The sequence below is a fragment of the Schistocerca piceifrons genome, chromosome 5 (assembly GCF_021461385.2).
Source record: "Schistocerca piceifrons isolate TAMUIC-IGC-003096 chromosome 5, iqSchPice1.1, whole genome shotgun sequence".
NCBI lineage: Eukaryota > Metazoa > Arthropoda > Insecta > Orthoptera > Acrididae > Schistocerca > Schistocerca piceifrons.
Genome location: NC_060142.1, coordinates 422,861,422 through 422,888,484, shown reverse-complemented (window position 1 = coordinate 422,888,484; position 27,063 = coordinate 422,861,422). Strand labels below are relative to the sequence as shown.

At 39.8% G+C, this 27,063-nt stretch overlaps 1 protein-coding gene across 1 annotated transcript in view; it reads right to left on the bottom strand.

Moving 5' to 3' along the window:
• Positions 1 to 27,063, bottom strand: part of LOC124799056 (S phase cyclin A-associated protein in the endoplasmic reticulum) — a 621,352-nt gene that overhangs the window by 523,985 nt on the left and 70,304 nt on the right. Inside the window, exons 9-10 of the mRNA XM_047262594.1 lie at positions 21,188 to 21,374; positions 9,524 to 9,702 (exon numbers count right to left, since the gene is read on the bottom strand). Coding sequence (XP_047118550.1) covers positions 9,524 to 9,702; positions 21,188 to 21,374 — 366 coding nt within the window. The remainder of the gene's footprint in view (positions 1 to 9,523; positions 9,703 to 21,187; positions 21,375 to 27,063) is intronic.

Sequence of the window (27,063 nt, the reverse complement as noted above, 5' to 3'; positions counted from 1 at the left end):
CTTCGAGGCAGCGGCCTGTGACGCACAAGGGCCACAGGCAGCGACCATATGTGCTATTTCAGAGTCGATGCCAGGCCAATACACATGACAGCGCGCCAGAGATTTTGTGCAAGACACACCCCAGTGCCCTTGGTGAAGGAGGCGCAAGACCGAAGCACGCAAAGATGCAGGCACCACAACACGCGGCGAAGCATTGTCAGTGGAGAGGAGGATAACACCATCCCTAGCCGTGAGGCGGTAGCGCAAAGCGTAGTAGTTCCGCAACGGATCAGAAGTCTTCGCGGACGGGCGATCTGGCCAACCCTTCTGAATACAGCGTAAAACCCGGGAGAGGGTAGGGTCAGAACCCGTAGCAGCCGCCAGCCTGTCCCCAGTGATGGGGAACCCGTACACAACCCGCTGCTCGGCAACATCCAGGTGGAAACACAAAAGTTCGTCCCTATCAAATGCCTGATCAGGACCCATGGGAAGGCGAGACAGAGCATCAGCATTCGCATGTTGAGCCGTTGGCCGGAAATGAATCTCATAATTGAAACGAGACAAGTAAAGAGCCCAACGCTGGAGGCGGTGTGCAGCCTTGTCGGGAAGTGACGTTATCGGATGAAACAAGGAAACAAGTGGTTTGTGATCCGTAACAAGATGAAATTTTGAGCCATAGAGAAAAACACCAAACTTATGAAGAGCATAAATAATGGCCAAAGCTTCTTTCTCAATTTGAGAATACTTTTGTTGGGTATCCGTGAGCGTTTTGGAGGCATAAGCAATAGGTTGTTCCGAAACGTCAGAAAAACGGTGCGCAAGGACTGCACCGACCCCGTATTGGGAGGCGTCTGTGGCAAGAACAAGATGTTGGCCAGGTCGATAAGTAGCCAGGCACGGGGCCTGTTTCAGCACAGCCTTCAATTTCTGGAAAGCCGCTTCGCATGATGCGGATCAGTGAAAAGGCACGTTTTTATGCAACAGGCGATGCAACGGCTGAGCCACCGAAGCCACAGATGGTAAAAACTTGTGATAGTATGCTATTTTCCCCAAGAAGGCCTGCAGTTCCTTAACAGATGTAGGGCGAGGAAGGGCATCGATCACAGCGACAGTTTGCTGAAGCGGACGAATACCATCCCGAGAGAGTTGAAACCCCAAGTACGTGATAGATGCCTGAAAAAATTGTGATTTCTGAAGATTACGCTTAAGACCGGCAGTCTGTAAGACATGAAAAAGTGTGCGGAGATTTTGAAGATATTCTTCAGTGGTTGAGCCAGTGACAACAATGTCGTCCATGTAATTGATACACCCAGGGACAGGGAGCAATAATTGTTCCAAGAATCGCTGAAAGAGAGCAGGGGTGCTAGCAACCCTGAATGGCAAGCGTTGGTATTGATAGAGGCCGAAAGGCGTGTTAAGGACCAGAAACTGCCGGGAAGCAGCGTCGAGAGGAAGTTGATGATAAGCTTCTGACAGGTCAATTTTAGAAAAATACTGGCCTCCAGCAAGTTTAGTGAACAGTTCTTCAGGATGGGGCATAGGGTGAGTGTCGATGAGGCATTGAGCATTTACAGTGGCTTTGAAATCGCCACAGAGACGAATATCACCATTTGGCTTAGCAACTACAACGACAGGAGAGGGCCACTCACTGGAAGTGACAGGAAGCAAGATCCCTGAAGCAGTGAGACGATCCAACTCCCGTTTTACCCAATCACGAAGGGCCACAGGAATGGGCCGAGCCTGAAAAAACTTAGGCCGAGCAGTGGGTTTGAGCGTGATATGAGCTTCAAAGTCGTTTGCACGGCCTAACCCAGGAGAAAAAAGGGACGAAAATGTCGTCGACAAGGAATCCAGTTGAGCATAAGGAATAGCATCAGAGACAATATTGACAGAGTCATCTATGGAGAACCCAAAAACGCGAAAGGCATCGAAACCAAAAAGATTTTCTGCGTTGCTCTGGTCGACCACAAATATGGGAACAGTGCGAACGACGGATTTGTAAGATACCTCAGCATTAAACTGTCCCAAGAGAGAAATCTTCTGTTTATTGTACGTCCGTAATTGCCGAGTGACAGGGGACAGGAGTGGAGAACCCAGCTGAAGATACGTCTGAGAATTAATTATAGTGGCAGCAGAACCGGTATCCACTTGCATGCGAACATCTCGACCAAGGATTTGGACAGTGAGGAATAACTTCTCTGAAAGGGAAGAAGTGCAATAGACAGACAACACAGAATCAGAATCAGTGTCATGTTCATGAACATCATGTATGCGGTCGGATTTGCAAACGGCAGACACATGACCTTTCTTTTTGCAATTGTGACACACAGCCCAACGTTGGGGACAATCCTCGCGTGAATGTTTCGTGAAACACCACGGACATGAAGGAAGTTGCCGGGGGTTTTGCTGCAGTTTCTTAGCGGGTTGTTTACGGCTAGGCTGAGGCTGTGCGTGGGAGCGCACTGCGGCCACGTCGGCCGGCGGGGACGCGCCGCACGCGTCGTCAACAGCGCACAGAGGTTGTATTTCCCCGACATCACCCCACGCCTCTATTTGCGCCCCAGCGGCGCGAGAAATTTCAAAAGACTGCGCAATGGAGAGAACTTCATCTAGAGTCGGATTCACCAACTGAAGGGCACATTGCCGAACTTCTTTGTCGGGCGCCGACCGGATAATAGCATCCCGTACCATGGAATCGGCATAGGATTCTTTGTGAACGTCAGTAACAAATTGACACTTTCGACTGAGGCCGTGAAGTTCAGCAGCCCAAGCGCGATAGGATTGATGTGGCTGTTTTTGACAACGATAAAAGGCAACACAAGAGGCTACCACATGCGTTTGCTTTTGAAAATAGACAGACAGAAGTGAGCACATTTCAGCAAAGGACAAAGACGCAGGATCATTCAAAGGAGCCAATTGCGACAACAACAGATACATTTGAGGTGAAATCCAGGAAAGGAACAGAGACTTACACGGTTGTTCGTCCGTGACATGAAATGCCAAGAAGTGCTGTCGCAGACGTTTTTCATAATCAGACCAGTCTTCTGCCGTCTCGTCGTAAGGAGGAAAAGGAGGTATAGCCAACAACGAGAAACGCCCCGCATTTGACGCCGCGACGAAATCGCGAATCGGCGCTGTTAGAAGCGTTTGCTGTTCAAGGGGATTTTGCAATAGTTGCTCGACAGTAGCCATGGAAACCTGTGGGTCAACGGTGAAAAGGAAAAATCCACTACCTTGTCGCCAATTGTTATAACATCAAGTTTAACACATAAATTTCAGAACGACACAACACATATAAGTCACAGAGTAAGTTGACAAGCAAGACATGTGTATACGTTAGCATTCGAATGAGCACTGAGTCCCAGTGTAGCGGCCACTGCTCGGCTGGTCGCTTAGGTGGCGCAGCTGCTGCATGGCTGGCAGACAGCGCCGCACGTAGAGGACGCGCGTAATTGTGCGGCTGTGCTTTGAATGATCGGCGAGTCACAACACTTTCATAATGTGGTGTTACAGAACAGTGCTGAAGATTAGATGGGTATATCACGTAACAAATGAGGAGGTACTGAACAGAATTGAAGAGAAGAGGAATTTGTGGCACAACTTGACTAGAAGAAGGGATCAGTTGGTAGGACATGATCTGAGGCAGCAAGGAATCGCCAATTTAGTATTGGAGGGCAGTGTGGATGGTAAAAATTGTAGAGAGAGACCAAGAGATAAATACAGTAAGCAGACTCAGAAGGATGTAGGCTGCAGTAGGTACTGGGAGATGAAGAAACTTGCACAGGGTAGAGTAGCATGGAGAGCTGCATCAAACCAGTCTCTGGACTGAAGACCACAACAACAACAGTTTCCAACCATAAAGTGTGATTCTGGCAGGTCTGCAATATATCTGTCTTCAACTACTGTAATCTCTTCATTGGACTCAAAATATGTTCCATCTGCAAATTTCTTTAGATAAGTGACTACTAGTCACAGGACATCAAATACTGTGAATAGTGTAGGTGGGTTTCACGCAATTTGTTCCACATATCCCTCAGTCTTCCCTCTGGCAAAGCATTTTTGTGGGCTAGTTCACTCTCCAGATAAAATGCTGGTTTTCTTGTGTGCCTGAGTCTCACCTTTCTTCATATATCCCCTCCACCTTTCCCTCCGTCCCTGCCTGCCTCTCTCTCTCTCTCTCTCTCTCTCTCTCTCTCTCTCTCTCTCTCTCTCTCTCTCTCTCTCACACACACACACACACACATAGCCTCAGTTTCCTTCCTACTTATCTTGCCCCCCCCCCCCCCCCACACACACACAGATATACATACTTTAACAGCATTTTACTAATTTCCCAGAAATCCATACCCACTGACAGAAAATCCAGGATGAAATATAACAGGTATCACCAAAGGTAAGCTGTAAGCAATAGGCAGGTACATATATAAGATGAAAATTATTTATGTTCAGATAAAGTCACTGAGATCAACCAACGAAGAAACCTATCACTTGCACACACAAATCAACATGATTTCGGGGGGGGGGGGGGGGGGGGCAAGGTGGGAGGAGGACAACGAGGGGAAGTTAAGGGAAGATTACTGTATGGTGGAACAAGTAGGTGCAATCAAGGGTAGGTGAAAAGACTGATAAGGGTAACATTGAGCGTCCTTTTTCTCTTCCTCTGTTCTTCTCCCCCCCCCCCCCCCCCTCCCCCCGTGTCCTTCAAAATTGTTCTGAGTGGACCTTTTACTTGTCAGTGCATGCTAAGGTTGCAAAATCATGCTTCTTCAATAGTGTTCAACATGGAGGCAGACTGTTTCAATTTTCATCATCAGTATTTGACCTCAAGGAAAGGAGAGGTGATGGCATAATTGTTCCTGATCAGTAGACTTTGCATTAATGTCCAAAGTTCCACTTTTTTGCAGTGCCTCATTCAGTGAGCTCATGTGTACTTACAAATACTTACAAATTGGTTTGCCCAATGTCTTACACATTAGCTGTGTTACAGACAACAGGATGAATAAAATACAATCTACAATTATCTATTAGAGAGCCCACTAAGCTTACTGTATGCCCCATGGTGCTATTTGAAAGAAAGAAGCTATGTACCAACAACACATCAGCCTTCCCTACTCAATAACCATAACAATAATACAAGCACCACACTAAACTGTCGCCTTATTAAAAAAAGCATTTATACACCATGAAAGAAGGCACTTTAACAATGAAAGAAAACATGTACAATTACATGGCTATATTTTAACCCTTTAGTGAGATGGTTTTCAAAATTCCTTGATTGTGCATCTTCCAGCTTTTACACTGCAGTTATTTTCTTAAGCACTGTGCCACATTCATTCAGAAACTTTTTATCTTAGAAAAATGAATGTATATATTGTCACATAGAAGCCACAAACGAGTAACAGTTATGATAACAACAAATCCTACCATCTCACTCCGAAAGAATGTTCATTAAGCATATTAAATCACAGACAGAACTGAACGGCCTGCCTGAGTAGGCTGAGATGTCTACTAATTTCCAATATTCCACAAATAAGAAAATATCAGAACTTTCCAGAAAATCCAAATCTTAACTGATAAACAACTGTGGGATGCGCGAATGGAACCGATAACCTGCACATTGCCAATCAGTGATTATAATTGCTTTAGCATGGCAGACAACATACATCACATGACATTGCTCCCTCTCCTTGTAAAACAGATTTGGAGTGGACTATGGCTTCTTGGATCTGGATCTTGTCAGTGGTATTTCATATGGCAGTGCTGGTGGAGGCCTTACATTTCAGTGTCATGTTATCATAGTCACTGTGATGTTCAAATGCTGTTCCTACAGTTTAGGCTTCACAATTTCTGTGTATAACTTAATTTTCTTTGTATCAAAAGACTCTACTGTTGATCCGCATCTCAGGACTATGATTGGGTTTCATGCGAAGGAGATAGTCATAGTCTCAGCAATTCTGACTCCTTGGTGTAAGATGATTGTGGGACAAGGTAGTGCTTTAACAATGCTTTTCATAGCTTGAGCTTTCACATATGTGTAAAAACTCACGAAAGAGCATATATGAAAATGTCTTATTACAATTTCTGCATGTGCAAGCAGGTTCAGATATAATTACAAATGAAGTGCTCCACACTCCAAAACCATGTCTTCTACAAGAAACCTGGTGACCGCTGCAACTTTATCAGTCAGAACCACTCTGGTGCCAATTTGGCAGATGATGCAGTCAGTACACACTAATATCCATTTATTCCCATTTGTTGATTAGGAAAACTTCCCCAAGATGTCTATATCTTTTTGGTGAAATGGAGAGGAACTGCAAGTGTAGTAGGTTCCGCATGTTCTAGTAGCAACTGAGGCCCACACTTGAGTTGCTGGTATCACCTGCAGTGGCTTACATAGTGTTCGGCATGTTGGTAGAGACCTGGCAAATGAGACCTGCTTTTGATTCTACCAAACATCTTTGCAAATCAAAGATGATCCAATGTTGGAGTATTGTGAAAGTACTTCACTATGCCTGGCTGGAATGGCAGGCAACCATTTTGTTCAGTGAGTCCTACTACTTTTTACACAGTGTTTCATCTATCAGTATTCTCCTTTGATGGATTTTTTTCTTGTTTCAGGCCTCTATAGTATTCAGGAATACTGGATCTTCCCTTGTTCATCTGCACTGTTTGTTAGTGCACCACTGACTAGGATGTTACCACATTGTAATGTTCTCCCAAAGGATCGCGTGAAAGGCCTTTGGTGCCCATGTTTTGGTATTTCAACATTTCTAGCTCTTGGAGCCATAGTATTCACTCCCAAACCTCACTTCATTATTGAGAAAGAAAATATCACCTAAAGTATGATGTAAGAAGTGGAGTGATGTGCAGACACATTTTCATTTAATTTTAATTTCTTTAAAAAAATTTTCCTTAATAAATAATTCGGATTTGATTGGCAATTATTGCAGAAATCCTCAATACCAAGCTGTCTCATATAATAATTGGATTCTTTTCATAACCATTTTTCTTTAACAACTTTAGTGTTAGATAAAGCAAATGAAGTATTTTGTGCGCCTTTGTCCAACACCAACAATGCGCTCTGAGCTAAGTTTTTCAGGTTAACCAGTGCACTTTGGAAGATGAGCGAGTACACTGGTTTATGGTGGCTGCACAGTACGCTTGTAAATGGAATGGTGCACAGATAACATCTTTGTCTTGAAGAAACACACTTGCGAGCAATGTGAAGTGGGTTGGGGAACCAGAAAATGACATTTTTATACATTAAATTCAAACAGATAAATTGTTAACAAGTTTTTATGTGATATTAATGATGAAATCACCCTTGTTATCACAACTTTTTGCCATTAGTGTGCAAATTTATAATGCCGGATCAATGTAAATTGATTGGTTTTTGAGCAAACTATCTGGAGATGACATGAGCATGATCCAAAGTTTCACATTTTTTGCCACTTAGATAATGTTCTAGCAATCTTTGTCCAGGTTTTTGCACTTCAAAATGAACAACCCACAAATACTTCACCAAACAAAGAAAGGCAGTTATTTGGTGTGTAAGCTTGGATTAGCTGTAGTTTGTGAGGATTCATTTGGAAAAAGCCACTGCCTTTTGCATTTGGGATTATTATAGAGGGCCCATTTTACATCTCCAGTGGACAAGCAATAAAAAACCACTTCTGTATTGTGCTGCTGAAGTAATATGTTACATGTGGTGGATCAGTTAGCTTTGTTTGTCTTTACCAGTCTGCTGAAAACATTCTTGGATGTTCAAACAGGGTTGGTTAAGAGTGTTTAACATTCCGCAATTGTCTAGCATGGATTTGCTTCCACTTCCACCCTTAACATGTCATTGTCTAAAGTTGTTGGTCGTTCAGACTGATATGAGTCGGAAAGGTCAAAATTACCAGATATGACCTTAGAAAGCCAGCTTCAGCATTTGCTAATGTCTAATGAACTTGGATGAACACTACAAACTATTTTTTTGGTACAGCCATTATGTTACTGCCATTGTGGCTGTTACGTTACAACCCTTGTGAATCTCAAAAAGCATACAATACTGGATATGTACCTCTTCCGATATTTCACTGGTCATTTCACCATAACTTGGGGGAAAAAATCAAAATTTAGTTATTTATGAATAAACATGTCACTCTAACATTAAAAAGTCTTTGGTATGACTTTGAAGTACACAATGAGCTGATATATGATAAATGAATATCAACATGCACACAAACAACTTTACTTTCTGCTCCCCTTAATAGGAAGTTTAGTTTCATTTGTGGATGTAACTAATGTAAAGTATTTTATGAACAAATATTGTAATTATTATGAACTTTAAGTGTGTTATTTGTGACACAGTAAGTTGGTACTTTATTGTATCGCTAGTTAGCCATTTTGTAGCTCTTACTGCTGCGTAAATCATTTATAAGAGCTACTGCCATCTGTATCAAAAATTTAAAAGTTGACTGCCTATGTAGTAGTGTCAAGAGCCTTAGCCTACTCGCTAGTCAGCCTCTTACAGCCTCATATCAAGAAACACAAATTTATGACCTGAGTACTGCTTCAATGCAAGGACATCCACCTAAGACACCAGGCAGGTGAGCAATTAGCAACTGTGTGTTCTGTGTTAATGTGTAAGAGGGCAACTATGACCCCTTGCATGTTCTTTATTTCAGTATAAATGTGGAGAGGTGCGTGTAGGAATATTTAGCAAGAACAGTGAACAGGTGTAGCTGCAAAAGTAGAATGTAACCAAACCATATTTGTACATGTATATAGTATTTTAACTGCATGAACTGGTGCAGCAAATGATTAATTATTACGTCACCATGAGTGCTGAGCATGAACCAAGGCTAACACTTCAAGTTTAAATTAGGCTATCAACTATGTCAAATTAGTACTCATGTGCACAGCCCTCAGATTATGTGAGTGGTATCATTATGAAGATTTCATCATACAACTCAGCCTAGCATTGCAGAAGCCAACAATGGCGAGCAGGGCACAGTGAACGAGACACTGTAATGCCATACAGGGTGCACAAGCATATCTGGCATCAGCACTGGATGTCATGTCAGCCCCGTGCACACATACTTGAGCCCTGCCGATATCTCCACTTTCCCCATACTGATGGAGGAATTTGTTTTGTCTTTTCTATGTACGTGCCTGATGCTCAGCATTACTACTGGTACTGCTACTACCACCACCACCACCACCACCACTTGGAGAGTACTTCAGCAGCAGTTACATATAACTCATTTGCACTATGCTCTTGATTTCTCTAGTACTCAGTGCTTTACTCATCCTCACTTTCTGTAGCTTTTCTTTCCACCTCTTGCCTCTTTTGATGAGAAGGAAGAAACCATTAAGTCTGATACCTTGCTATATACAAAATTTCAAAGTATTCTGTCTTGTATATTGTAGATATGTTTCAGTACGTACAACTGTTCCATTCACCCTCAATATCATCAAAAGCCTTAACACCAAAAGCTGCACATGGTAAGTCTTTGTTTCATATATTATAAGTAAAGGAGAGGAAAATTACACTCACCACTGAAAGTGCCAATGCTGGAAGCGACGACGCAGCAGTTGGCTGGTTAAAACGCAGCTGCGCTCGGTACCTCATACCGCTGAGCCGTGAGAGTCCTTGCCCTGCAGCGACCTTACTCGTTGGAGATACACGTGATGAGCGGGAACGGCCTTTCACTGTTTCCCAGCCTTGAGTATCATCTGTATTGAATGAAGTAACATGCTAATAAAACAAAAGTCACTCAACTCTTTATCACTTTCTATAGATGTCGCTTATATGAAAACCTCGAAAGGTGTAGAATGAGTCCAGGTACACACACACACACACACACACACACACACACACACACACACACACACACACACAAAATAAAACTGTTACAATTGCACCAATAATTAACTATCATTCTAAGACTTACTTTTCAGGTCATTAAATAAGTTTGTACAGCAGAAAGACAAATTCTATTTTTATCATTAAATTTAGTGTTTCATTTGCCATAAATCTGCATTTCAAAGCATTGCCATTTCACAGATAGTGGATGATAGATCTGCATGGTAGTGACCACTAGAAAACGTTAACTTTTGAAAGTACTTCAACTTTGAACTTTGGCACTGTCTGGATCGTGGTGTGTATATACGGCCAAAAAAAAAAAAAAAAAAAAATTATGGTTTTCCCACTTAGAAATACACTTTTTCCCTGGTGAAAATACACTATACCCCAGGTGATCCCAGGTGAAAATAGACTATACCCTGAGTGAAAGTACATTTTTTCCATGTTAAGTGACAATATACTTTCCATCGGACCTGTGAGACTTATCAATCCGTTGACTGGTACAAGTTTTATACACTTTAGGGGTTGGAACCCAACAAAAAACAATGCACTTTGGAAAGATTTTTGAAGTGCAGTAATATGTACACTGCATAGCTTTGTGTTATGAAAGTATAAATATGAATTCCACCAAATACAAAACAGTAGCTTCCAAAGCACTGAAATCGAGATTGCGGTGTACTTTTGTCACCCAATCATAGCTTATGTCATGTGATCTCGCGTGCCAATGACAGCAGATATTTAGAGCATAGGACACGTTAAGGAGCATGAACACACAACTATGAACAGTTAAGAGTTCAAATTAATATACATACAGAACAGCACATACAATAACTGTCGTCAAAATTTGTTGCTTCCCCCCTCCTGAGGGTGTTATTACACAGTGTCCCAAGAGCACAGCTTAAATTGCAGTAGCTGAATAATTCTGACAAACAAGATTTAAAATTATAGATTTCATTACTGTGCACGGAACATTTTGTAGGTTACCTGGTTGTATACATGTTCCGCCGAGCACTTAAACTTTTCCACAGAGAAGCCATTTAGTATGAAATTGCTCAAGATCTCACTTCACACTTTTTTGAAGGATAATTGCACTTTTTGCCATTGTTATTTTATAATCTGTAATCTATGAAAGAACTAAAATAAATATGAAAACAAACCTTGATGCTTTGCCTTTTTTAGCATATGTTATCCTGCAATATATATTATAACAGAAATTTTCCAGTAAAATTTTAAATAATGGCATAAATGAGTGTTTCTGGGCCTGAAAATTTTCTAAGTGGCTGGTTTTCCTGTTGCTGTAACTCAGAAGAACTACTGTGCCTTGTAAACTTTCTAAATGCACTTCATATCTCTCCAAAACAACATCAATTATCAGATACCAAGCAGCATGTAAGCTAATTCCTAATTGTGTTATGTCAATGATAAATTTTTGAGACTCCTACAACAGCCAGCAGGAGAACTGTGGAAATCCATTGTGTGGACCAGTGTCAACATTTTGCTTAATAACTACTGTAAAATGGAAAATGACAAGTTACAGAGATTATTAAACATTAAAAAAAACTGAAAACTGTTTCAGAAGAACATATTTGAAACAGAGAAATTAAAAAGAAGTGTGCATAGATTTTGCCACTCGAGTTTTGCTGCTTCCTGCAAGAAGTTATTTGCCCACATTTGTGCCTGTACTTGTTGACGTATTTGATCAGAAATATATTCAGTGCATTTTTGAATCTGTTGAATGATTCTTCTTTTGGTTCTGTGCTATTGTTGCATGTATGTAGGGATTTTTCAGAAGAGTGAAAAGTCTGCTATTATCAGCTCTGTTTATTCTGATTTATTTTTATTGTTGGTGAGTGGTGTATTTGCTTTACAAGTTCCACTAGTGTCAAATGCCATGTTTTGTACTTAGACACACCTATGTATTTTTTGTAGATTTTGTCAGGTTTCTGCTGGTCATTCCCACACACATCTCAGAGTTCTGACAGCTTAATTGGTAGACACCTGACATCTGAATTTCAATCCCAATTTATGTACCAAATTTCGAATGTTTTAAGCTGTCTCAGTACCTAACATTCTCACTACATATCCCACTTTGTCTATACTTCTAATACAGTGAAGTGCATCTAGTTTGCAGTTTCATTTTCAGTTTCCAGTTTCTCACTGTGATGTATTGTCAGGGTGTAAGCATAGTTGTTAGCTTTCCGAGGTTACTGTATGTTGACGGTCCTGCTGCTTCCTTTTTCTCCTCAATACTGAGAACATGTATATTAACCTTCTCCTCGTATATGGTATTCACGTACAAAACTACTCAAAAATTGGCACCTTCTGCCAACAACAATGGCTGTGTATCCTCAATTTGTTGTTCAAGAGCTGTGTTTAGTCTCAGACATAGATATTATACATTTGCTTTCAACAGCAAATCTTAATCTTATAATTAGTGTTGTCACTGGGTTTTTCTGTAACAGTTGATTTGAATAGCAAATCTTTGCCATTTTGTTGTCAAGTTGTGCTAGGTGAGACGTGTTAGTATATTTGTGGTTATTTAGCATGAGTCAGTTATTTTATTCTGACAAGTATGCCATGTATATATTTCTTTTGAAAAGTCACAACTTAGGAGTTATTATTATTTTTGAAAAGCCACAGCTTAGGAGTTATTATTATTATTTACTATTATTATTACTGTTCTTTCTTCTTTTTCCTGGACTTATCATCTGTCCTCGTGTGTTTGACATGTTGTTATGGGTCTGACGACATTAGTGGTACAAGGTGGCCCAATGCCCTTACTGTCACCTCTTACAACCTAAACTACATCCCCTCACGCACTGTGGATTAAATGTCTCATCGGGCCACCAATTTGGCATTATCTGAAGAGAGAGAAAATTGTGATTTGGCAGATCACACTTACACACCTTCAGTCAGCTACCATCTAGTTTCTGTGTTGTTTGGCTCATGAGTATGTGCAGATTTGTGTGTTACTTTGAACAAATGTTTTCTGCGAAGTACCCAGCTCCTTCAAGTTCCCTTTCCAATGTTTGCTCAGAAACTAGTTGAGATAGCTTGCTTTCACTGAAACGAGCAATTCCTGTTGGGCTTGAAACTAATTCTCATTAAGGTGTTTGACATCCCAACTGGTTTCAGACAGTGAACTGTACCATTTACTTTTTTTGTTGTTAGAGTACCCATTGTCACGTGAGTTTCACAGTAACAGGTGCTTATAGTCTCTGATACTTATCAGAGAATATTAAGAGACATGAACAGTTAAACTCCCACACAACTTCGGACACAGAGCTACACTTTTTAGGGGAAACAGAATACTTAAAAATACGGAATATCACCAAACCCATTTCTTCCCCCAGAGGTAACATATTACTTTACTATTACTAATTCCCACAAATGAAACATTTTCAAGAAAACTAACAGGAACCTCTTTCCCCTCAGCACTTTTGTTACATAAAAAAAAAACTTTTTTATTTTAGATTCAGTGCATTAGTATTTGTAAAATGACTCTTTCATATAGTGTTCATTAAGAAAATGACGATCATTCCACTTGGGACCTGTGGAATGGTACATTAGCTTATTTGTTTTATTTGTAAATATTTGTCATGTATTGTTGTTTTTCTGACATGTTCTACATCCTGGAGGACCTCCTCACTGGAGGACCTCCTCACTACGGATCAATTGGAATGAAAGTAAATCTAATCTAATGTAAACTAATCTAATCTAATCTTTAGTAATGTCATCAATACTAGCAGCAGAGAGAGAGATTTTCCTATTTAATAATCGCAACTGGCCCAAATGAACTACAAACACAGACAAAATTCTATGGAATTATTCCAAGTTTCTCTAGAATTTAAAACAAAATATACTAATACTTTTGTTTGTTTTAACAAAGATCTGTAACGGTGAGACTGCAAATAATTTAAAATGTTTCATGTTCTCACTAGAACCGACTGCAGCACTATGGATCTAGATCCTGTCGAAGGTCCTCTGTATGGGAGCATTGGTAGATCAAATTATGGTCATGAACCACCCATCATCCATTTGAGCCTCTGGCCTGTAGTAAGGCTTCACAAAAAAAGACACGGACGACGTGTATGCACTTTAGTATTCGTGATGAATAGTCCTCAACTTCTTATGCGGTGTCTGGCAAGCAACAAAGGATACTCGGAGCCCAAAGTACCATTTTTTCCGACAGCCCCACTTTCTGCACAGATGTAAAAATCCATAGTGAGTTTCCCAGACAGTGTCCCACTGACCAGTGCTTGGCATTATAGTGCTTTCAGTGTTTCTTCTGGATGTCCAGGGCTCCTGTATCAGCCAACTGTGTTGCTTCTTTGATCATGGTGCTGAGGAGTTTCATGTAGTCTCCTGAGTATCATCTAGTTGAAATTAGAACAGTGCATCCATTGTCTTCATCTTGGGGTAGATGGAATGTTGTGAAGCCTGTAGTTTCTTGTTTCATTATGCTATATGAAAATGTCACAACTGGTAAGCTCTCTCAGATCAATTTACATTAAGAGCAGATGTGTCAATGTCTTATTAAAGCATTCTGTGAGATCATACATCTGTGAATGGTAGGCACTTGTCATCCTGCTGATGATGATGGTGTCACACTGTGAAATTACCTCAGATACTATTCTTGACTGTAAAACATTTCCACAATCAAAGATCAAACCACTGATTGCTCCATGTTTTCTATAAGGGATTTTATGATTTCTGGAATTTCAGCCATTGACACAGCTTCAGTGACAATGTAAGGATGAGATTGACCCTATTGTCCATCAATTCCCATTTGCTGGCTCCAGGAACCTGTCCAAGAGGTCAATCCCAGTTTGGTGGAATGGTGCTGCTGCAGGTAGGTTTGGTACCACATGCCCTACATGTTTATTGTGGCACATGCTTCCATCATTGTTGTCCCTTACAGTGGCTCACATCGTGTCTAACAGACTGGTAGAGATGTGGCCAGTGATACCTCCAGTCCAACTAGGGTCTTCATGAATGCCAGTTTACCAGATGTTGGAACGTTGCAGAACCACTTCAAGAAGCTGGCTGCAACTGAGCTGGGATGATGAGCAACCATTTCCATCCCACTCTATCACAGGTCCTCTTATCAAATGCTCTGAATATTAATTAGATGTAACCTTTGGTCAGTTCCTCTTCCTGCAAGGTTTCTGTGTTTTCTACAGTGCTGGATCTTCCCTTTGTTCAGCTGCAGTATCAGTTAATGTTGTGACAACTGGTATTTCAACCACACTGCTGTGCTCTAGCAAAGGATTTCTTGAAAACTAGTTGGCAGCCTTGTGTTTGTGTCCACTTTTGTATATTACAGTGAAATTGTATTCTTGAAGCCTCAGTGTGCATCTGACCAGTCAACCCATTGGAGCCTTCATGCTAGTCCACCACCACTGTCTTAACTATGAATAGTTTACCAAATAAATACAGCCACCAGTACTTGTTGACAGTCCATAAACTGTAAGGCACTCTTTCTCGGTTGTAGAGTAGTTTCTCTCAGACTTGGAGAGTACTCTGGAAACATAAGTTATCTCCTTTTCAGCATCTGCCAGGATTTGTGCTAGAACAGCACCTACCTCATAACCGCTAGCATCGGAGTGAAGTTCTATTTCGGCATTCTCATCATATGCTGCTAGGACTGGGGAAAACCATAGTGTCTCCTGAAGGACAAGGAAAGAACTTTCTTACAACTCATTCCAGGGCAATTTGATGTCTCCTTGAAGTAGTTCTTGCAAGGGATGTGCCTTGGTACAGAATTCCTTTATGGATCACTGTACGAGTGCATTCTGAGAAAACTTCTCACATCATGAATGTGCCACGTGCTGAGGAGTTAGAAAACCTGTGAGTGCTCTTATTCTCTCTGGATCAGGCCACACTCCATAACCATTCACTTGATGCTTGAAGATTTTCATTCCTCTGGGGGCATGGAGGTGCTTTTCCAGATGTCTTTGAAAAATGATAATGTCATCTAGATAGCAAAGACAAGTTGTCCATCATACATTCCAAGGCAGCTGGAGTCTTACACAGTGACTTTGAACTCATAGAGGCCATCCGGAAATGTGAAAACAATCTTTTCCTGGTCAGCCTGTCAGTCTTAAGGAATGGATGAAGTGTTTGTAAAGGTAATCATTATAAATACCTTTTATATTACAACCACCATTATTAGGCAGATAATCCACAGCAATGCACTTTGGGAGTCAAGCTACAATCATCTGGCTCTCTAAGTTAAACCTAAACAAAACAGACTTCAATTACAATTGAGGTCACAATAAAAAATAAAATTAAATTTAAAACATAGTAATTTATTTGGACATGATTTCTCACCTTAGTTTAAAAATGGCAACACAAGACTCTTTGCTTTGCTTGTACATGTTACTGCACATCCACCAAAGCATTCCTTCTGTAAGGTGGTCAGCAGCAGGTGGATTATGTTCCTAATTTGTATGCTAAAATATTTGTAACACCTGTCAATTTTGATTTCACAGTAGTCTTTCTGCATACCCATTGTTGAGAAATACTTTGCTGCTTTCAAGCAGTCTAAAGAATCACCAATACATGGCAATGGATAGACATTTTTCTTTGTGATTTTGTTCAGTTGTCAGTACTTGATACTCAAACATCATGTTCTTCTTCACAGGAAGTACAGGAGTGGACCAAGGATTCTCTAAAGGTTCATGATGTCACCCTGCAGCACCTTCTCCACTTCCTCCCAGATTACTGTCATTCAGTGGGCAACAACCTTTACGATGCTACCTAATTGGTGGATGATCCTTGTAATGATTCTGTATTTGCCATGGGCCATTTGGTCTGTGGTTTCTCCACTCTGAATTTGAAAGCATCCAAAAACTGAAACAGAACTGTTACCACTAGCCAATGTTGTTCTTCAGTCAACCAGATCCCATTGGCAGTTCGATAGTACCTTCCTCCCCTGTTTTGTCTGCAATGGTCACAGATCATGATTATTCGTTGATGACACTGAGCTGCCCTTCCTAGATTTGTTTGGCTGTCCCTATGCACATAGTTTTAGTGATGAGTAGTGGCTACTCACGACAACTAGTGATTAAAAGTTTTCCCTGAACACCTACAAGGCTTATGATCACTGCTGACATGTAGATCTGTTTTGTATGCTTTAGTAGCTTTCTGCAGTCGACAAAAGCTTCACAGTTTAACTGAAAATCTCAACTGATAATGAGAACTCGTCTTCCTGATGAAGGTGGAACAACAACATCTTTAAAGGCAAAAAACCACACAGAGCAATCTTTGTTATGTGTTCTTGTTGGAACACAGCTTTGTCAGTCTAGAGATCTAATCTTCCACAGTCTATAACTGCCTGTGAAGCCTGCAAAAACCCCATCTGAGAGCAATGTCATGGCTACATTCTCTTAAAAGGGAGAAATTTGAAGGGCTATGTTCTCTAATTGATAGTTATTGTTGCAATAAATTTTCCCTCTCAGCTGTTCATATTTCCCATTTTTGACTTAGCAGAATCACTTTCATATTATGGAGCATAGTCTCCTCTAGTTGGCGACAATTAGCATTCGATACTACAGTAAGTGAAGCCCCTGAGCTGACTAGCACCCAGAAAGAGGTTTCCTGTCATCTAGGTAACTGTTGTCATGTTTGATATTCATCTGTGACAATCTCACCTATACAAATTACTGTCTTGCTTAGTTCTCCTGATTTCAGTGGCTAGATGTGTGGCTGGTACCTTTACACAGTGGAGGAGAATATCTACAGCATGTTGGGGAGTGACTTCATCCACAATACGGCAATGAGTTTCATCTCATAGGTCAATAATAAACAACTGCAGTGTACAGCAGTACTAGGACTGTCACAATGGTTGACAACTTGTGGTGCAATAGTCACCAAATATTCATCATCTTCCTCTGCAGAAGCATTTAAGTCCAGAGCATCCAGAGTGAAAACTGACTAGCATGTTGTCCTCTGAGCTGCAAATGTCTTTTCTTCTGTGGAGTGTTATGTTAGGTGGAGGAGTTGCTTGTACCTGTGTTGGTCAGATATTGGATTGGAATGGATTGTTTGGGGAAAGAGACCAAACAGCGAGGTCATTGGTCTCATCGGATTAGGGATGGACGGGGAAGGAAGTCGGCCGTGCCCTATCGAAGGAACCATCCCAGCATTTGCCTGGAGCAATTTAGGGAAATCACGGAAAACCTAAATCAGGATGGCCGGACGCGGGATTGAACCTTCGTGCTCCCGAATGCGAGTCCAGTGTGCTAACCACTGTGCCACCTCGCTCGGTACGGTCAGATGTTGGATTGTTGTTTGACAGTGGTGGCGTAATTCCGTGTTGACTGTATCCATTCTCCACAGCGCGTTCCACTTGTAGTGGAGATTGGTGTTAATGATCAATATGTTTCTTCTCTAGCATTCACTATAACTTCCTGATGTATGGGATCTACGTTAATGGCTGCTATGTCTTATGCACTGGGTGCAATAGTTCTCGCTGCCATAAAATGTTTTATCTCTGTTTTTATGACCTGGTGTGTGAGAGACACGAGATCTTGGTGTTCCTTCAAAACTGCTATAGGGACCACATTTGGAAATCAATCATAACTCTTTCGTCCAACTCTCTTCCTTGTATTTCCTTGATATGCTCGCACCACTTGATGAATTCTTTTGCTGTTGTGACATCCCTTACCAGAAGAGGTGCATGCTGTCTTCAACTCCTTTCATCAAATGTGAGATTAGTTTCTGTCACACGCAGATTCGCAATGTTGCAAAGGACCAAAACATTCTGCATGTAAGACTGTGTTGTTTTCCCATGACATTGGGCCTTGTTCTTTAACTGTTCTGCTAAGACAACTTTCTGTTGATTGTCACTAAATGTTTGCTTCAGTTTGGTCTGGAATTTGCTGCAGTTATTGAACTTCTCTTCATTGTTCTCCAGCTACCAATGGGCTGTGGTGTCCAAATAAAAGTATACATCTGCCAAACACATCATATAATCACACAGGTTGTATTTGAAAACTTGGTCAAATCTTTTTGGACATTTATTCGGGTGCTGACCAGAATCCTCTGGAAAACACAAATGGATTCTTGTTGTGTAGCTAACTTATTTTTGGCTTGGAATCTATTGGTTTGCTGAATATAGCCTTTGGAATGATGTCCTGTTCAGTTCCTGTCCCTGCAGGCGACATAATTTTTACGTTGCCTAATTGAAGCCACAGTGATGTATATGTTTTGCAATACCTGGCATATCAAACAAACAATGTCACATGTACTCACACCTAAATGCAAATCCAAAAGCAGGGTTGTCAATGCAATACAAAACTTATCATTGAAAGTATGTCTATTATGGACACCACATTAAGCCAGTTCCTGAATAGAATGTGCCGCTATTTATTCAAACATCAAATATTCCAGAAAACTGATATTTATACATACATTGAATATTTAAGAACATACGAACATTATGAACCCAGATATTTCAACAGCCTACTGATGAGCACTAAATAATAAATAATTGCTGGTGGTCAGGTTTGGGACAGCAACCAGCAGCATACCAGACAGTGACAATAATGATTATACCACACTGTGCGCAGTATCATTTCCACTGAAAAATCTCACACCAGGTGATACAGTGTCAGAGACTTGGCAGCAGCAATAGTTAGGCAATGCCTCTAACACAACCTTTCTCTCTGGGATGCTAGCCCAGCAAGATATGCAGAAGTAATGAGAAGTTTGCATTGCAGGAGTGAGGTACTGTCAAAATTGACACTGTGAGGGCACGTTGTCACTCTGGATAGCTCAGCCAGTAAGAGTGTTACTTAACGCTGAGCCACAATATGTTTGTTTCAATGTATGTATGTGAAAACAATTGCTTTTATGTCAAAGAGTAAATCATAGATAAATTACAAATCCTGATATGCATGTTGCAACAGCAATGAAAAATGTTCTCAGAAGAGATAGACAAACAGACAACAATGAAGGACCAGAAAGTTCAGTGCATTACAACAAAGCAACAAACATTGTAACAACTCAATGCACTCCAGCATGGGTATTACACTCTGCAGCAAAAAGTCCACTGTTTTGAAACTTCCTAACAGATGAAAACTGTATGTCAGATCAAACCTCTTCCCATGGCAGTGACTGGAATAAGGTGCACTGTAACTGAGATACGAGTCTGACATAAGACGTCAGTTTTGATCTGGCAATACTGCTCCCTCTTCCTTTATGTGAGAAGTAGACATAACTGTTGCAAAGAAGAATGTTAAAGTGATTTGTAACAATCTATTTTGATGTATGAGGAATTGAAATTTACACCAGATCTTTCAGTATTCCCCAAGTAATTTAGAACCTTCAAATATTTCTGTGATTTTTCCAGGTAAGCTAAAATTTAGCTAAGAATTCAAAGCAAAGAATTTGCAGCATGTTCCTGTAATAGCTGTGGCAGTGTTCTCTGCCTAGAAAGACTTCACATAAAGTGTCAAAAACTTTAATGAATGTGTCATGGAAAAATTCTATGTAATTAACAAAGAAATCTTTTTTGTACCTGCATTTCGTATAAGGCAAGTGTACTTGTGCACAGCTATATTTTATAATTCTTCTGGCGTTCTGTATTCATTATTTGTAATCTCCCACTCCATCTTCTCTTGAAATTCTGTGAAAAGGTCCATGAACCACCAATGGCATCAGTGACCTCTTTCCGTAAGAGTGGCTGGGACAAGCAGCATTTTAACTGAGAGGCAAGTTTCACAATTTGTTGTTTACAACCGCCTGCTTAATGGACATGCGGTTTTTCCCATAACATGGAAATGAACTGCAAGGAGATTACATATATAGGCACAATTTGTGTCAACTGTGCACTTCTGCTGCTGTATTAGCTTGAGAATTTTCATAGACTCCCACACAACCTGGCATCTAAAAGATTAAGCATTTTTCCCTTTCCATATGTGAGCAGATGAATGTGTCTAGAAGTTTCTGGACTATTTTCTCTGCTAGGGCATGTCAATTTAACTGCTTGAATAATATACAGTGTATCAGATCAGATGATAAATCTCTCACTAGCTGGAATTTCATCTAGAAGACATAGCCCTAAGTCATGTCACAAAAATAGGTTGAGTATCCAATGGGCTGACCCCTCTTACACATTATTGTTGTAAATGAACAAAAAATTATACTTTTCCATTACATGAACACATGCTTACTTTAAATACATGATAAACGGGCAGAGGAAACTAAATTCCAACAAATCAAAAAAGGAAAAGAATGCACCAAGTGGGCTGTAAAAATGTGTATGACCAAAAGTACATGGAAATATTGACTAGCATGAAATGTGGAGATAGCTGTCACTAAAGTAATAAAGCAATTTTTGAAGCTTACCATCATCAGCAGTGCGTGGCAAAACCTCAACAGAGACTGTGGTAGGTTGCTTCACCTTGTCAGAAGATGTTGAGCTGTTTAATGAAGAACTTGATCCTATAGGGCTATTCTTCTGTGTCCTGACTAAGTTTTCCTTTCCAGGAATACCACATGCCTGCCGACTCTGCTGATTTGGTGTTCTAACCTGCTTTATGTAAGACATCAAGGTCACTGTCATTACTAGAGTACAGGTACAAAGGAAATAGATAAAGTGTCAAAATTAATATGCAGTCTTGCTAGTAATATAGGTGCTGACACTGAGAATAGCAGTTAATTGATATATACAATGGAAGATGAAAATTGCATCTTAACTTAAAATTTTTTCAATGTTATGACTACCAACCAATACAAAATTTTAGGATGGAGTATTGTTGATCTTAATAGCTGCACAGTAATACCTGTATATTTCACCTATAAACATGTTTCAGGCTTAGCCAACTGTCAACACATCAGACAAGAGACAGTACACAGTAATGTAGTTTTACAGACGTCATGTAACTAAAGCTCCACCTCAAATGGATAACAGACTTTACAACTTGGCTATACTGGCATATGATATTGCCAGAACACGTGATGTGTGATCTCTATGCCACTGCTTTTGATTTTTCTAGTGATCACTTTCTTGTGGACTTTAGTTTACAGTTAATGTTATGTTTGAGACATGAACCTAAATTGAAACTAAGAAGAATGAAATACCGGTGTGGATGAAACATACTTATGTGCAAACAACGGAGCCTTTTCGTTGTTCCTATCTGTAACTCAACATTTCCGCTATATGGTGAGTAGCAATCAATCCTTTTCATAATACTGAAAAAGTATGCGTCATATTAAGAAAGTACATATCAAAATCACTGTTAAGTTAATGTTCTTAAATTTTTTGTATTTGTTATGTTGTCGACATATGAAACTACATATGTAAAAATATTTCACCTTATTCCAATGTGGGACTATTTTCTGTAACTGAAGAGTGTTTTCAATGCTTTAGTGGTAAACCCAGATTGAAATATAATGCATAAGAGGAATTTATCAAATTTCTGGTTATTTTTGGTATGTGCAGCTGATCACTGTCATCTCTATTTCTCGAAATACTTTTTAACCTATTACCTGACTCCTGCATCATTCTCATATCACCGCTTTTATACAAGTCATACAGTTAGCATTCAATAAATGCTGATTCAACCAATTAATTTTTTTGAACATTTTAAAAGCACAAAACAATATTATGCCAATCTGACGTTCTCCTAACAGCCAGTGATTTACTAATAGAAAAAAGAAGTTAAAGCGCAATTTACACAAGGCCAGTACCACAGTGACACAGTGCCATTACTCGAAATTTTACGTACTCCCTGCATACATTACCAGCCCCAATCTGTTGGCCCAACCAGCTGCCCAGGCCATACTTCATCTTCTGCACTTCTACAAGCATATTAAATATTTTATATTTTAGTACAAACAAATAATTTTCATTACTGAAGGCATTTTAAATTCATATTTGCAACTACAACAATTATAAAGCAATTATGGACATTGTTGTTGTTGTTGTTGTTGTTGTTGTTGTGGTCTTCAGTCCTGAGACTTGTTTTTATGCAGTTCTCCATGCTACTCTATCCTGTGCAAGCTTCTTCATCTCCCAATACCTACTGCAACCTACATCCTTCTGAATCAGTTTAGTGTATTCATCTCTTGGTCTCCCTCTACGATTTTTACCCTCCATGCTGCCCTCCAATACTAAACTGATGATCCCTGTATTTAACCCAGAGAGTATTCCACTCAACATTGTCAAAAGCTTTCTCTAAGTCTACAAATGCTGCAAATGTGGGTTTGCCTTTCCTTAATCTATCTTCTAAGACAAGTCATAGGGTCAGTATTGCCTCACGTGTTCCAATATTTCTAAGGAATTCAAACTGATCTTCCCCGAGGTCGGCTTCTACCAGTTTTTCCATTCGTCTGTAAAGAATTCGTGTTAGTATTTTGCAGCCGTGACTTATTAAACTGACAGTTCAGTAATTTTCACGTCTGTCAACACCTGCTTTCTTTGGGATTGGAATTATTATATTCTTCTTGGAGTCTGAGGGTATTTCGCCTGTCTCAAATATCTTGCTCACCAGATGGTGGAGTTTTGTCAGGGCTGGCTCTACCAAGACTATCAATAGTTCTAACAGAATGTTGTCTACTCCCGGGGCCTTGTTTCGACTCAGGTCTTTCAGTGCTCTGTTGTACTCTTCACGCAGTATCATATCTCCTATTTCATCTTCATCTACATCCTCTTCCATTCTCATAATCTTGTCCTCAAGTACATCGCCCTTGTACAGACCCTCTATATACTCCTTCCACCTTTCTGCTTTCCCTTCTTTGCTTAGAACTGGGTTTCCATCTGAGCTCTTGATATTCATACAAGTGGTTCTCTTTTCTCCAAAGGTCTCTTTAATTTTCCTTTAGGCAGTATCTATCTTATCCCTAGTGAGATAAGCCTCTACATCCTTACATTTGTCCTCAAGACATCCCTGCTTAGCTGTTTTGCACTTCCTGTCGATCTCATTTTTGAGACATTTGTATTCCTTTTTGCCTTCTTCATTTACTGAATTTTTATATTTTCTCCTTTCATCAATTAAATTCAATATTTCTTCTGTTACTGAAGGATTTCTACTAGCCCTCGTCTTTTTACCTACTTGATCCTCTGCTGCCTTCACACTTCATCCCTCAAAGCTACCCATTCTTCTTCTACTGTATTTCTTTCCCCCATTCCTGTCGGTTGTTCCCTTATGCTCTCCCTGAAACTCTACAACCTGTGGTTCTTTCAGTTTATCCAGGTCCCATCTCCTTAAGTTCCCACCTTTTTTCAATTTCTTCAGTTTTAAACTACAGTTCTTAACCAATATATTGTGGTCAGAGTCCACATCTGCACCTGGAAATGTCTTACAATTTAAAAGTTGGTTCCTAAATCTCTGTCTTACCATTACATAATCTATCTGATACCTTCTAATATCTCCAAGATTCTTCCACGTATACAACCTCCTTTTATGATTCTTGAACCAAGTGTTAGCTATGATTAAGTTATACTCAGTGCAAAATCCTACCAGGCGGCTTCCTCTTTCATTTATTATCCCCAATCCATATTCACCTACTATATTTTCTTCTCTTCCTTTTCCTACTATCGAATTCCAGTCACCTATGACTATTAAATTTTTGTCTCCCTTCACTATCTGAATAATTTCTTTTATCTCATCATACATTTCATCAATTTCTTCATCATCTGCAGAGCTAGTTGGCATATAAAATTGTACAACTGTAGTAGGTGTCTATCTTGGACACAATAGTGTGTTCACTATGCTGTTTGTAGTAGCTTACCCGCACTCCTGTTGTTTTATTCATTATTAAACCTACTTCTGCATTACCACTATTTGACTTTGTATTTATAACCCTGTATTCACCTGAGCAAAAGTCTTGTTCCTTCACTAATTCCCACTATATGCAACTTTAACCTACCCATTTCCCTTTTTAATTTTTCTAGCCTACCTGCCCGATTAAGGGATCTGACATTCCACGCTCTGACCCACAGAATGTTAGTTTTCTTTCTCCTGATAACAACGTCCTTGTGAGTAGTCCCCACCTGGAGATCCGAATGGGGGACTATTTTACCTCCGGAATATTTTACCCAAGAGGACAGCATCATCATTTAACCATACCGTAAAGCTGCATCCCCTCGGGAAAAATTAAGGCTATAGTTTCCCCTTGCTTTCAGCCATTCGCAGTACCAGCACAGCAAGGCCATTTTGGTTAGTGTTACAAGGCCAGATCAGTGAATCATCCAGACTGTTGCCCCTGCAACTACAGAAAAGGCTGCTACCCCTCTTCAGGAACCACACGTTTGTTTGACCTATCAACAGATACCCCTCCGTTGTGGTTGCACCTACAGTAAAGCTATCTGTATTGCTGAGGCACGCAAGCCTCCCAACCAACGGCAAGGTCCATGGTTCATGGAAATTATCACCATACAAATGAAGAAATTACCTTCAACTGAGGTGAGTTTTTGCATAAACATCATGCAAATTAATTTCAACTGGTGTGGCAGTCTAATCATCCTAAAAAAATTTAATAACAGCACGAAACTCATTTTTCTCAAACTACTACAATATGTGCTGCACTTAGCACTTCAGACAGCTGCCAGCAAACAACTGTACATTACCTCTACCTGAAACACTTAATGGCAATATTATGAAAAGGATAGATTGCTACTCATCACATAGAGGAGGTGGCGAGTCAAAGACAGGCACAAAGAAAAAACTACTTAACATTTAAGCTTTAGCAAAAAGGCCTTCTTCAAAAATAAAAAAGCACACACACATTCACCTCTGTAGAAGGCCTACTGGCCAGAACATTAAATGTTTAATACTGAACACCACCTCTAATGTGGTGAGCAGCAATCTATCCTTTCCATAATATTGTTGTTATTCCATTCCGGAACTCTTCATGAAAGTGGTATAATAGTCCCATGTAAAGACACCACCACGAATTAACAAAGTTCTTGCTCTTTCATAGAAGTTCAACTAACTTATGATCAAGATATGCTTTATGAAATAAACAACATAATGTGTCTAATATGGAGTAAAAAACTGTGCCTGTATGTTTCACAGCAAAAGAAACATGCATAAAACACAATACATGCTCTCTATCACACTACATAAAAACCAGCCACATGATGTGCACATTTAATGCAGCTAGAATATAAAACAGAAAAAGAGAAAGAGAGTACAATTGGACAACATGGAGTAAAAAAAAAAAAAAAAAAAAAAAAAAATATATATATATATATATATACACACTATCTGAAGTTACTTCAATATGGAGTTATGAAGGCAACAGGAAACTAAAAAACTGGAACTGTACATGACCTAATTTAAATTATGTTCTGGGAATCACAGTAGAACCACATACTATCAAAGCATGCCTCATAGCCCAAAGCATGGTATACTTGAAACTTAACTCGACTATGACACAAGGCTTACGTATGTTTGCAGAGAATTTGCCATTACAGCCAGAAAATTTCATACCTTGTCACATGATTACTCATTAGGTGAACAAAAAATTACACAGTAACAAACAAAAAATTATTTCATATCTATCAAATAAAATATTTTTTTTAATTCTTTCATTGATAGTTTCTAATGCCCCTGCAATAATGAAGTAATGTATTCCTAGTTGAACTGGCAAGCAACTACTAAAGATTTTATCATGGTAGCCACTGTTACATTCTGTATAGATTGAAGTAAAGGAAATCAAAAACACAGATTTGGATCTCAGCTTTACAGTTCAAAATGGGATCTTCTGAAATATTTATCGTCAGACACTTTCTCCATTTGTTACATGCAATTTCCCCCCCATTTATACAAAATACATAACATTTACTTACAGTGAAGGCATGTTGTCAGACTTCCATATAATTATAGGTATGTTTGTGATTTTGAAGAACATTTTCAAAACTCAAAAGGAGTACAGGTATTATTCACCGAGTTATTCACATACATATTATGAACAGTAATTTTCTATCACACTTCAAGAAGATACATAAGACAGTATCCTCAGCTAGTGTCTTCCCACTGAGCTCAACATACTGTTTCCCATTATGGAGCCTTCAGTTTTATCATGTACCTGATCCAGTTTATCTCTGGCATGTATTTTGTTCAGTAAACAACTATATCAAACTGTACTGATGCCTTTCTTAGCATATGAAGCATTATTCTGAACACCAAGTTAAAAAGAATTCCAGATCTTGTGGACAAATTACTTATCCACGACACACACAATTAATGCTTCCACAAACAATTGTTATTATCACA